This window comes from Carcharhinus amblyrhynchos, chromosome 14 (assembly GCF_965287045.1).
Source record: "Carcharhinus amblyrhynchos chromosome 14, sCarAmb.v2.hapA, whole genome shotgun sequence".
NCBI lineage: Eukaryota > Metazoa > Chordata > Chondrichthyes > Carcharhiniformes > Carcharhinidae > Carcharhinus > Carcharhinus amblyrhynchos.
In genome coordinates, this window is record NC_137337.1 from 41217665 (window position 1) to 41230573 (window position 12909).

The 12909-nt window shown below is 40.4% G+C and overlaps 1 protein-coding gene across 5 annotated transcripts in view; it reads left to right on the top strand.

The window, feature by feature from the left end:
- The window catches only part of arid4a (AT-rich interactive domain 4A), a 103102-nt gene that overhangs the window by 62408 nt on the left and 27785 nt on the right, over positions 1–12909 (top strand). For all 5 annotated transcript variants that reach the window (XM_080202779.1, XM_080202782.1, XM_080202783.1 and 2 more), the window contains exons 12-14: positions 1547–1619; positions 3329–3423; positions 7766–7863. In XM_080202779.1, the coding sequence (XP_080058905.1) occupies positions 1547–1619; positions 3329–3423; positions 7766–7863 (266 nt within the window). The remainder of the gene's footprint in view (positions 1–1546; positions 1620–3328; positions 3424–7765; positions 7864–12909) is intronic.

The window sequence follows — 12909 nt, forward strand, 5'->3', positions numbered from 1 at the left end:
TGTCCACTAATTACGCATTCTCTTTCTTATAGAAACAGTTATGTATATAGGCATGGGGGACATTGGGAGCTTGGTGACTAGTGGAGTGCCCCAGGGGGTCGGTGCTGGGGCCTCAGCTATTTACCATTTATATAGATGATCTGGAGGAGGGAACTGAGTGTATGGTGTCGAAATTTGCTGATGACACCAAGATTGGTGGAACGGCAAATTGCGCGGAGGGTGTGGAGAGTCTGCAGAAGGATCTAGATAGGCTGGGCGAATGGGCCAGGAACTGGCAAATGGAATTTAATGTTGGCAAGTGCGAGGTGGTCCACTTTGGTAGGAATAATGGTAGGAAGGACTATTACTTATGTGGCGAAAAACTGCAGCAGGCGACGGTGCAGAGGGACCTCAGGGTCCTTGTGCATGAGCCACAAAAACCCAACCTGCAGGTGCAGCAGGTGGTCAAGAAGGCTAATGGGATGCTGGCCTTCATAGCGAGGGGGATTGAATATAAAAGTAGGGAGGTCTTGCTGCAGCTGTATAGGGTATTGGTGAGGCCGCAGCTGGAGTACTGTGTGCAGTTTTGGTCGCTGCACTTACGCAAGGATATTTTGGCCTTGGAGGGAGTGCAGAGGAGGTTTACTAGACTGATGCCGGAGTTGAGGGGGTTGAGCTATGAGGAGAGGCTGAATAAACCAGGCTTGTACTTGTTAGAGTTTAGAAGAATGAGGGGAGATCTCATTGAGACATATAAGATGATGAATGGGATGGATAGGATAGAGGTGGAGAGACTCTTCCCACTCAGAAAGGACAGTAGGAGTAGGGGGCACAGCCTCAAGATAAAGGGGGGGGCGGTTTAGAATGGAGTTGTGGAGGAACTTCTTCACTCAAAGGGTGGTGAATCTCTGGAATTCTCTGCCAGTTGAGGTGGTGGAGGCTGCCTCGCTAAATATTTTTAAGATGTGGGTTGATGAGTTTTTGATAAGCGAGGGGATTAAGGGTTATGGGGAGAGGGCGGGAATGTGGAACTGAGCCACGACAGATCAGCCATGATCTTATTGAATGGCGGGGCAGGCTCGAAGGGCTAGATGGCCTACTCCTCCTATTTCTTATGTTATGTTCTTATGTTCAGATGGCTAGCTGTGGATCCAATTAAAATCAACAACATGGGGCTTTATCCCTGTTCTGGCTGAATTTGACTCAGGGCCTGCCTCCTATCCATAGTGAAAAAAATGGCAGCACTTCATTAAGGTTAGGTGAATAATTGTCAAAAACTTGACTTCAGGAGGATTACTCAAGAAGAGGATAAATTTATTGTTCTACAGCATTCATATCAAGGATAAATCAGTTGTTTCCAAAAGAATGGAAAATGATAAGATTAAAATGATTGTTGAACTGTCTTCCAAAGTCAGCAGAAGGATAGCTGTGCCTGAACAAGATGGTTAAGATTTAGATTTGAGAAAATCCTATGTGTTCGTATTTGCACACTACATTCTGTCATGGTTTCTGATTGTAACTTTCGTTATGGGACTCGATTTGACTGTTGATATCTATCTCTTTCCAGTCAGAAGAGGAGCTTGATCCAGAAGAGAGAGATAACTTCTTGCAGCAACTGTACAAGTTTATGGAGGATAGAGGTAAGGACTTCTTAAACAGAAGCTGCCTTTTATCTTGTGTGTATACTCTGACAGATGAACTTGTTTCTAATTTAATGAAAGTGTAACAGGGTATGGACAGTGCCAATAAATATGTAACTGGAAGTTTTTTATAAGTTATCAGTGGAAATGACTTGTGTAACCAAAATGTTTAGAAATAAAGCCCAAAGTGACTTCAGATGTGTTGCACTGTACAGTCTCCTTGCCCAGTTGGAAACTTTGTGCCAGTGCTACTTTATAACAGATTACTGAGATTGCAATTCACACACAGCAGTACTGTGAATTTCAGCTGGAATGCTAAATAATTTTTCACTATGATTTTGGAGAGGTCAATTAATGTAAGACTAAGTGTGTTAATGGGGTGTACATCTTACTTCTCCATCCATTACTAACAAATGCAAAACTTCACCAAAATATATAATGTAAATAATTCTAAGCTTCTTGGATTAAGATGCACAAACTTGCTTGATAAATATCCATAGTCATTGTGAATAAAAGATGCACATGTAGTTGAATTATTGAATGTGAAATGGTTGTTTGGCCTGTGAATATAATTGATTTACAAAATAAGGTAAACCATGTGAAAATTGATGCATGGAAAGTGAGGATGTATTTTGATGCTATGCACTCTCCTGCTAAGCTAACTGGGTGTGTACCCCCACATTAACTTTACAATTTATTTATTAGTGTCACAAGTAGGCTTACATTAACACTGCAATGAAGTTACTGTGAAAATCCTCCAGTTGCCACACTCTGGTGTCTGTTCAAGTACACTGAGGGAGAATGGAGTGTAACCAGTACACCTAGCCAGCACATCTTTTGAACTGTGGGAGGCACCCAGAGGACACCCACACTGTCACGGGGAGAATGTGCAGGCTCCGCACAGACAGTAACCCAAGCCATGAATCAAACTCCGCTCCCTGGCACCGAGAGGCAGCAGTGCTAACCACTGTGCCACTATGCCATTCATAAGACCCTAAGATATAGGAGCAGAATTAGGCTATTTGGCACATTGAGTCTGTTCTGTTATTCAATCATGGCTGATTTGTTTTTCAACCCCACTCTCCTGACCTTTCCCTGTAATTTTTGATCCCCTAACCAATCAAGAACTTCTTGTCTTAAAAACACTCTGACTTGACCTCTACAGCCTTCTGTGGCAATGAATTCCCCAGATTCACCACCCCCGACTGAAGAAATTCCTCCTCACTCTGGTTCTAAAGGATTGTTCATTTACTCTGAGGCTGTGCCCTCGGATCCTAGTCTCTCCCACTGATGAAAACATCTTCTCCACATCTGCTCTAACCAGACCTTTGTGTTCTGTACGTTCCAATGAGATTCCCCACCTCATCCTTCTAAACTCCATTGAGTACAGGCCCACAGTCCTCAAATGCTCCTCATATGTCGAGCCTTTCATTCCCAGGATCATTCTCGTGATTCCAGAGTCCTCTGGACTCTATCCAAGGCCAGCAATTATGGGACCCAAAATTGCTCACATTATTCCAAATTGTCAAACTTGATTGGCCATGCAAGTAAGTTTAATGGGACTGTCCGCTGATCAAAATACCGTGTGTAAAAGCTAAATTTAAAAGGGAACATTGGTGTTACAGCATGGTGGTATATTGAGAATTTTGCTTAATTCTCTGAAACTTTTTTGCATTTTAGGAATGTAACCAATTAATTACATTTTCTAGGAACACCCATCAATAAACCACCTGTACTGGGCTATAAGGATCTAAATCTCTTCAAACTCTTCAGACTGGTACATCGACATGGTGGCTGCGACAATGTAAGTTGACCTAATTTGGGCATGTTGTCTCAGAAAAGCGATGTTTTCAGCTCAAGGAACAAAGCAGTGCCATGAGTTTGTACTTTGATTTAAAATAAGTTGATTTTTTTTTCTAAATAATTTGTAACAAGGTTTTGTATTCCCAGATTTTTGGAATTGTTTAAATTAGCAGCTGCAATTTAGAAGTGCATTTTTTTAAACTGGCACTAATGGGATGTGTGTAATTGATTCCTTTGTGTTTGTTGGAAGGCACTAATGTCAATTGAACTGTCAGTCGTGTACACTGAAATTAAGGATCAGTACAAATTATCATGATTTAACAATAAGTCTTGAAAGAAAGTGCTCCCATTCATTTTGGTTCGTTTTGTGTAACCTTTTGATGAGTTCTACTTCATACTTCAAAAAGCCCCTACTTCTTAGATTGTTGAAATGATAAATGCTGAAATTTAGGAATAATTTTTAAAGCTTATTACTATCACAAGAAGGCTTACATGAACACTGCAGTGAAGTTACTGTGAATTTTTTTTTATTTTAATTTGTTGAGTTCGATTCCTCAAGGAAAACTTAGTAATTGTGGCAAAAGTTACTTTAAGATTTTTAACATTATCAAAGGTTAAAGAGTGAATGGCCATGTTTATTGTTTTGTGTAGTGTGTATTTATTTCCAAGTTGCATGCTCTTTTTCCCTTTGGGGATGGCACTACAGAGTGGTTAGCACTGCCGCCTCACAGCATCAGGGACTTGGGGTCAATTCCTGGCTTGGGTCCCTGTGTGGAGGGACACATTCTCCCTGTGTCTGCATGGGTTTCCTCTGGGTGCTCTAGTTTTGTCCCACAGTCTGAAAGGTGGGTAGGTGCATTGATCCAAACAGGTGCTGAAATGTGGTGACTAGGGGAATTTCATAGTGATTTCATTGCAGTGTTAATGTAAGCCTCTCTTGTAATAAATAAACTTTGCCACTGAAGTATTTGTTTCACCACTTAGGCTTGTTGACACACTACATTATTCAGTTGCACAGAGAATAGCTGAACATTTTTTAAAAATTTGCAATTTCAGTCTGGGACTTGATGATCAAGTTGATCAATAGTGACTTGGGACAAGTTGCTTGTAGGCTTGCACCTTTGCTTTACATCAGCTTTGAAAAAGTTAAAATAGAACTCTTAAGGAAGGATTGATACAAACAAATGTGTTTTCTTGCATTCTTATTTTGATTCCAGTATACAAAATTATGTGTTGATGGCTAGACAAAGTTAAATTTGTGTTCATTTAATATAACCATTACATTTTTTTTAAAAAGTTACCAGATGGTGATTCCTTGCTTAACATTGTAGTTGCATTTCTGAAAAATGTGACTTTTAAGTGCAACACCTTTAAGTGAATCAAAATTTTCAATTACAATCCATGCAAAAATTGTAGTTAGGTCCTGTAGAATCTTTCTTATTAGGAAAGAAAAAGTGAAACATTATACATGGTCAGCTGAATCCTACTTAGTACTTGAGAAAGTTTTCCTCTGTAGCCTTCCACCAGGGAAGTTTCACAAGAAGTGCACAGTGACTTCAGTCAATGGATGCATTAATTTAAAAGGTTGAATAGGTTTGCATTAAGATTCCTTGAGGGCATAGAGGAGATTAATGTTTGTGGCGGTTGTTCTTGGGAAAAGTAGCTGGCAGAGGAAGCACGTTGGGGTTTGTACAATTGGAGCTGGTGTTGAAATCTTTGAGCACAAGTCACTTTTGACCTTGATGTATCCTGCTTATAAATATTCAATTGTCCATTCAAAACTTTAGAGACCTGTCAACCTGTAGGCCTTCCTTCAGTTCTGGAGACACTGCCAATTTACGAATCACTGGTATCTAATTGTTGTAACCAAGTGAATTGTTTATCATTGAACTTTCTCAAGGATGGTAATGCTTTTCGCAGTTTGTGTACTTAAGGTATGGTCTGACTATATTTGGTACAGATTTCCTTCACAGTACCTGAGGAATGATGGCTTAAGAGCACTAGTAGCTGCTTGTTGATTTTGTGTGTTCCACTTAGAATTATTTCAGATTTGGGTACTTAAGGGCATCCTTTAGGGGAATCAAAGGGGAAATCGTGCTTTGTGTAGTTGGGTACTGATGGACATTGAGTATTGCTGGTTCACATGATGTTGCACTTCTGTATGTTGATTTTTATATATATTGACCCATTTGAGGAGATTATTTCAACCTTCCTGGATACTAACCTCGTTTGTTGCTTCAGTGATGGCTTTTTGATTGGGCAGTCATCTACAAAGAGTCTGATCTGGCTTGATATTCCATCCTGGATGTTATTTATATATTTTAATTGGCTAAAAGGACTGAATGTTTTCTTATGTTTTATACTTAGCTACCTGGGTACCTCTGTGCTCTCAAACCAATTGAGATCCTGTATGTTATAATCAATTTTGTTAGAAAATGGCGTGGTAAAGTTATTGCACTACACTATTTGAAATCATCAGTTAAATGAATTCAAATGCATTAAATGCTGTCTGTGGTATTCAGCAGATGTAATTTAAGTGAACCTTTCCTTTGGATTTGTCATTTGAAATGGAAACTTTACAACTGCTATTATTATATCAGCTTGACTGAATCATTTTTGCTGGAAGTACCTTTATGGTATATTTTTGCCAGTTATGGTGAGGCACCTAGAAAATAATGGTTTGATCAAGCAGACACAGCATGGATTCGTTAAAGGGAAGTCGTGTTTGATGAATTTATTAGATTTCTATGAGGATGTGACTAGTGCGGTAGACAGAGGGGAACCGGTGGATGTGGTGTTTTTAGATTTCCAAAAGGCGTTTGATAAGGTGCCTCACAAAAGGTTGCTTATAGAAGGTTAGGGTGCACGGAGTTGGGGGTAAGGTGCATGGATAGAGGATTGGCTGGAGTAGATGCATGGATTGGGGGTAAGGTGCATGGATAGAGGAAGCAGAGAGTTGGTATCAATGGGTGCTATTCTGGTTGGCAGTTGGTGACTAGTGGAGTGCCACAGGGATTGGTGCTGGGGCCTCAACTGTTTACCATTTATAGATGATCTGGAGGAGGGGGCCGTGTAGGGTGACAAAATTTGCTGTTGACACGAAGATGAGTGGAAAAGCAAATTGCGTGGAGGGTGTGGAAAGTCTGCAGAGATCTGGATAGGCTGAGCGAGTGGGCGAGGACCTGGCAGATGGAGTACAATGTTAGCAAGTGTGAGGTTACCCACTTTGGTAGAAATAATAGTAGGAGGGATTATTATTTAAAAGGTGAAAAGCTGCAGCATACTACAGTGCAGAGGGACCTGGGGGTCCTTGTGCACGAGTCGCAAAAACCCAGTCCGCAGGTGCAGCAGGTGATCAAGAAGGTGAATGGAATGTTGGCCTTTATAGCAAGGGGGATAGAATATAAAAGTAGGGAGGTCTTGCTGCAACTGTACAGGGTACTGGTGAGGCCGCAGCTGGAGCACTGTGTGCAGTTTTGGCCGCTGCACTTGCGGAAGGATATATTGGCCTTGGAGGGAGTGCAGAGAGGGTTCACTAGGCTGATACCGGAGATGAGGGGCCTGTGATGAGAGACTAAATAGACTGGGTCTGTACTCGTTGGAGTTTAGAAGGCTGACGGGGAGGATCTTATAGAGACGTATAAGATAATGAAGGGGATGGATAGGGTAGAGGTAGAGAGATTCTTCCCACTTAAAAAGGATAGCAGGACTAGAGGGCACAGCCTCAAGACAAGCGGGGGACAGTTTAGATCAGAGTTGAGGAGGAACTTCTTCACTCAAAGGGTGGTGAATCTCTGGAATTCTCTGCCCGTTGAAGTGGTAGGGGCTACCTCGCTAAATATATTTAAGTCAGGGGTAGTTGGGTTTCTGATAGACAAGGGGAATTAAGGGTTGCGGGGAGAAAGTGGGAAAGTGAACTGATCCACTTCAGATCAGCCATGATCTTATTGAATGGCGGGGCAGGATCGAAGGGCTAGATGCCTTCTCCTGCTCCTAGTTTTTATGTTATGTTATGTATGCTAAAATTTAAAGATACTTGCTGTTTAAGTTATTTAATGACACCACCTAACAATCTTTTTAAAAAAAACTCACCATTCCTGAAAATCTCCCAGTTTAATTAGATACACAATTATGTAACTGGAAACTCTGAATTCTTGTTGAGTGGATGAAGTGATGTGGCAAATTAGTCTTTCAGTTGACTAGAATTGATTGTGTTAACTGTTACTAGTGTAACAGTGGAACCACACAACTGGATTGATAAACTATTTTAGAATATTGTCTGTCTTTTCTTGTTGGCTATTTAGTAACTAAATTTAGTTACTAAATTCTGCTTCTTTCTGCAGATTGACAGTGGTTCTGTATGGAAACAAATATACATGGACCTTGGAATTCCAATTCTGAACTCTGCTGCTTCTTACAATGTTAAAACTGCTTACAAGAAGTAAGTAGCTCTGATATATTTACTTTTTGTCTAAAACTAAGTTTAAGTTTACTAATTTTGTGTATTTGGAGATGACACATTCATGTTAAAAATCTTCCTGGGAAGACAGCGGATAAAACTTTGCACCTTTTATATTTGCATTTTTCCATTACTCCTTTTCTATTAATTTACTGTATTAATAGGACATGCATGGCTGCAGATACTTCAAGCAAGTTTTGATTCAAGAGCAAATTCTACATTTATGATTTATTTTGCAATGCTGAAAAATATTTTGAATAACACTGAATTCTTCAAAATTTTCTTTTATTCTGGTTCTATTCAAATTAAAACACAATGTCTCAATTTATCACTGAGCAAGATGGTCAGACTCCACAAATTGCAGATTCACAAACATTTCTTAATTGCAGCTTGTTTGTGTATGTGTAAATCTTTTCAATTTCTACATGTGGCCAGGGCAAACTGAAGAACATAAATGGCCAGGTAATCTTCCTGCTTAAACAAACTTGCATATAATGCCAAGAATCTGTTTTAAGAAAAATGTCATCAGACTAAATGTTGATAAGCGGTAAGTACGATAAATAGTCTGATTCCCTAAGGCTTTTTTTGGATGCTGTGAATAGAGCTACACGAGGGAGCTCTCTTTACTGAAGAAAGATTAACATAGGGCAGTAGGATTGTCTTGCTATTAGGATTACTGTTTGAAAGGCTTTTATTTTTCTCAAGATTCTGCTGCCTACTATTGGCTGACTATTTAATTGTGCTGATATCAAATAATTGGGTAATTTGAAAACAAAGTAACAACTCTAGCTTTTCATCTTGTGTTTAGTTTATCAAGGTACTCCTATAGGTAAACCCTTGCTCCCTGTGACTCAAGAGTGTGCCTTTCAATTTGTACTGAACCCAGTGGGCGAACATTATATGATCTTCCTTAGCCTAAGAAGGAAGTTGAATAAATAGACCAGGGCATAGTCTATAAATGCTAAACATATTTATTAGAAACAATGTGCATTTATATAGCATCTTTTATGTCTCCAGATGTCCCAAAGCGCTTTACAGCCTGAAGTGTTTGCAACAATCTTCAGCCAGAAGTGCCGAGTGGATGATCCTTCTCAGTCTCCTCCTGAGGTCCCTACCAACACAGATGCCAGTCTTCAGCCAATTCGATTCACTCCACGTGACATCAAGAAACGGCTAAGTGCACTGGACACAGCAAAGGCTATGGGCCCTGAGAACATCCCGGCTGTAGTGCTGAAAACCTGTATTCCTGAACTAGTCACACCCCTAGATAAGCTGTTCCAGTACAGCTACAACACTGGCATCTACCCGACAATGTGGAAAATTGCCCAGGTATGTCCTGTCCACAAAAAGCAGGACAAGTCCAACCCGGCCAATTACTGCCCTATTAGCCAACCCCCAATCATTAATAAAGAAACAGCGTTGTCAGCAGCACTTTGAAATAGCATTTACTCACCAGTGGTTTGCTTGCTGGTGTTCTGTTTGGATTCCACCAAGACCACTCAGTTGCAGACTCATTTACAGCCTTGGCCCAAATATGGACACAAGAGCTGAATTCTAGAGGTGAGGTGTGACTGCTTTTGACACTGGTAGCATTTGACCAAGTGTGGCATCAAGGAGGAGCCCTAATAAAATTGAAGTTAGTGGGCATCAGGAAACATCTGTGGTGGCTGGACACCTACCTGGCACAAAGGAAGATTGTTGCGGTTGTTGGAGGCCAATCTTCTGTGTCTCAGGGTACTTCAGTGGTCCTGAGGACAGTGTCCTAGACGCAACTATCTCCAACTGCCCCATCATTGTCAGATGTAGAGCTGATGGTTGTTGATTGCGCTATGTTCACTTCTGTTTGAAATTTCTTAGATAATGAAGCTGACCATGTCCGCGTGTAGCAAGGCTTGGATAACATCCAGCCTCTGGCTGACACAGGGCAGATAGCATTCACTCAAGGAAATGACCATCTTAAAGAAGAGAGAACCTAACCATCATGCAGTGTCATTCAACAACATCACCATCATTGAGTCCCCCACCATCAGAATCCTGGGGAGTATCCTTGATCAGTCTGGGCCAGTCATTTAAATGCTATGATTATGAGCGGGTCTAAAGTCAATGTTGTGTGCCAAACTTCCTGACTCCCCAAAGCCACTAAAACCTCTCCATTACCTACAAGGCACAAGTTAGGATGTGATGAATTGCTCTCCACTTGCTGCAACATCAAATGCGAAGTTTTAGACCAGTGAGGACAAAGCAGTCTTGCTTGATCAGCTCCTCATCGATTTATGTAAACGTTCACTCCCTGCATTGTTTGTGGCTTAGTGTGCTATTTGTAGGATGTAGCATAGTATGCTATTTGTAGGATGCATTTCAGTGACTGGCCAGAACTTTTCAGGAGAAACCTGCGACCTCCAGCTAAAAGGACCATGACAGACAGCAGGTGCATGGAAACATTATTAACTCCCAAGTTTTCCTCCAAGTTTTATGTCATCCTGGATATTGATCTTTTTTAATTCCTGCTATATCAAAATCCCAAGGCTCTCGAACAGAGGGAGAATCTTTGCAGCGAGAACTACAGCGGTTGACAAAGGACCACTACTACTTGCCAAATTGTAGTAAGAGATGGGAGAAAAATTCCAGACCTGGCAATGATGCCCACGTTTTGAAAACCAATATATTTTTTAAAAATTAACCTCAAGTGTAACCTGTATTGCTTTGTAGGCAAACTAATAAATGGATAAATGAACAACTGTCTTAGACAGGCCAAATTGTCCACCCCTGGAATATAGAATATATGAACATCTGTATCTCAATGCTAAACTGCAATCTAAGCACGAATATATTAACCTATATATAGCAGCTTGCTGCTAGCTGTGCTGATATATCCCTGGTTTAGCTGTCTATCTGATTGTTCAGACAGCAGTCTCAACTTGAACGTGACAAATTAAAATAACTTTTAAAAAGAAAAGTGAGCTAAATTCATCTCTTAACCTGAAAAAGATTTGATTTGAATTGAATTACTTAGTCCCACTTTCTGATAACTGACCTGGTATGAGATCTACTTCTGGAAATGCACATCTTAACGAGCTTGGAAATTTTCCGTGAGTAAATCTTCTTTTAACCCACGTATCATGTTGGAAGAGGCCAGTACTGTAACGTGTCACAGTGCTTTTTGTTTTAATCACTGTGCCACAAAGGTACATGTGCTTTGTATTCATGCAAGGTTTGTAGCATTATGGGACATGGAGGGAGTTGACAATGGAATAGATGGTCCATTCATTGTTCGTGGTTGTTCACCGCAGTTACACATCACTGAGTTATTGCACTTGTAACTCCATTCCCACATCATTCCTTTTGCATGCTAATTTATAATTAGTACAGATATTGTCAGCTTGCTTACGGTTCATAACTTCCAGCTGTGAGATGTTCATGAGTTTTAACGTTCTGACATATTGCAAGAGGAGGTTTGGCAATGGTTGACCGAATGCAGCCAGCTGCATCGCAACTTCACTCTACTTTTAGCATGATGGTCCTTGAAAATAGGATGATAAAGTCATGAGATAATATATTTCTTTTATCTCTGAATATGGCTTTTTTTGTGTATGGAGACGCAACACCCAAAAACTCCCTGGTAGGTTTAAGGCAGTCTGTAATGCAACTGCATTAGGCATTAACAATTGAGCTTAATTTCTTTGGGTAAAATGTTTCCATATTTGACGACAGAAAAGTAGAGTTGAAATTCTAATAGTTTTTGGATCAGTGTTCCACGTTTGAGTTGGTCAAATATTCTGCTATGCTTTTCCTGTGTTCGATCTGAGCTTTGGTCTTGAATATATGTGTTCTTTGTAGGTGCAGTGCAGTTTTCCTTTTGTGCTGCACCATCATCTGTGTTGAACTTCATTGCTCACCTCTCTCCTCTTCATTATTTGCTGCTTGGTCACATAATTTTAAAAGAAGTAATTAGTTTCTGCATGGACACCAATGACTACTTTATCTCTGTACCTCCTCAATCGATCTCGTGGTTTTCACCCTTTTCTCCGATACCTAAATGACATCAAGTGCTAGATGAGTGATGGTTGCAACCAGCTTAATGTCAACAAGATTAAAGCCTTCCTCTTTAAGCAACGTTTATGTTCTTTTATCCTTATTTCCAACCTCAACACTGAGTATGCTTGGTCAACTGCTGTTATTCTGTAATGTTGCGTCAGTTTTGTTAGATGTGTGCGGTTTCACTGGATGCAATTAGTTATTGGAATAGTGGCCAGGCTTTGTGTTTCTTTCCTTAATTAAAAGTAACATCACACTTGGGTAAATTGCATTACAGAAATCTGGCAGCAGCATCATAGTACTGACAATTCAGGGGCAAAGGTTTGAAGTTTGTAGCCTCAGCTTGCCTCTTGTCAGTTGTTTTCCTAGCACAGCATTTGAGAATTTATGATTATTTAAAAGCAGTTGGGCTTATAAAGGGAGAACTTTCTGGAAATATTGGTCTGAGACCTGGACTCAAGTGCTAATTCCTGAGCTCAGCTTTTTTTCTTGTATTTGATCAGTCATACTATTTATTTTCCACCTCCAGGACATTACAGCTCTTCACCCAACACTTTCTGTTCTGCTAGTGAAACCCTAATCCACACTTTTATCATCTTGGGGCTGGACCCTCCATTCTTTCTGTTGCTGGTATTTTTGTTTTCACACTTCATAAACTTTGAATTCAGGATACTGTGGTTTTTCGTTTCTCTGCACCAAGACATCGTCACTTGGTTTTCAATGCTGCAGTGTATCAAAACCAACTCACATTTCTTCAGTACCTTTAAACGTAGAAAAATAATCCTGGATAACTTGGAGCCATACAGAAAACCAATCTCAAACAAAGAAGAGACCAGAAAGATGACCAAAATCTTGCCGAAAGAGGTGAATTTTAGAGAAACAATGGAAGGCATAGTACCAGTGTTGGGATGATTTGCCCCCTCCTGGTGCACAAGAGCTCAGTCAGGGGAATAGAGAGTGGGGCTAGAAGAGGTTAGAAGACAAAGGGAAGGG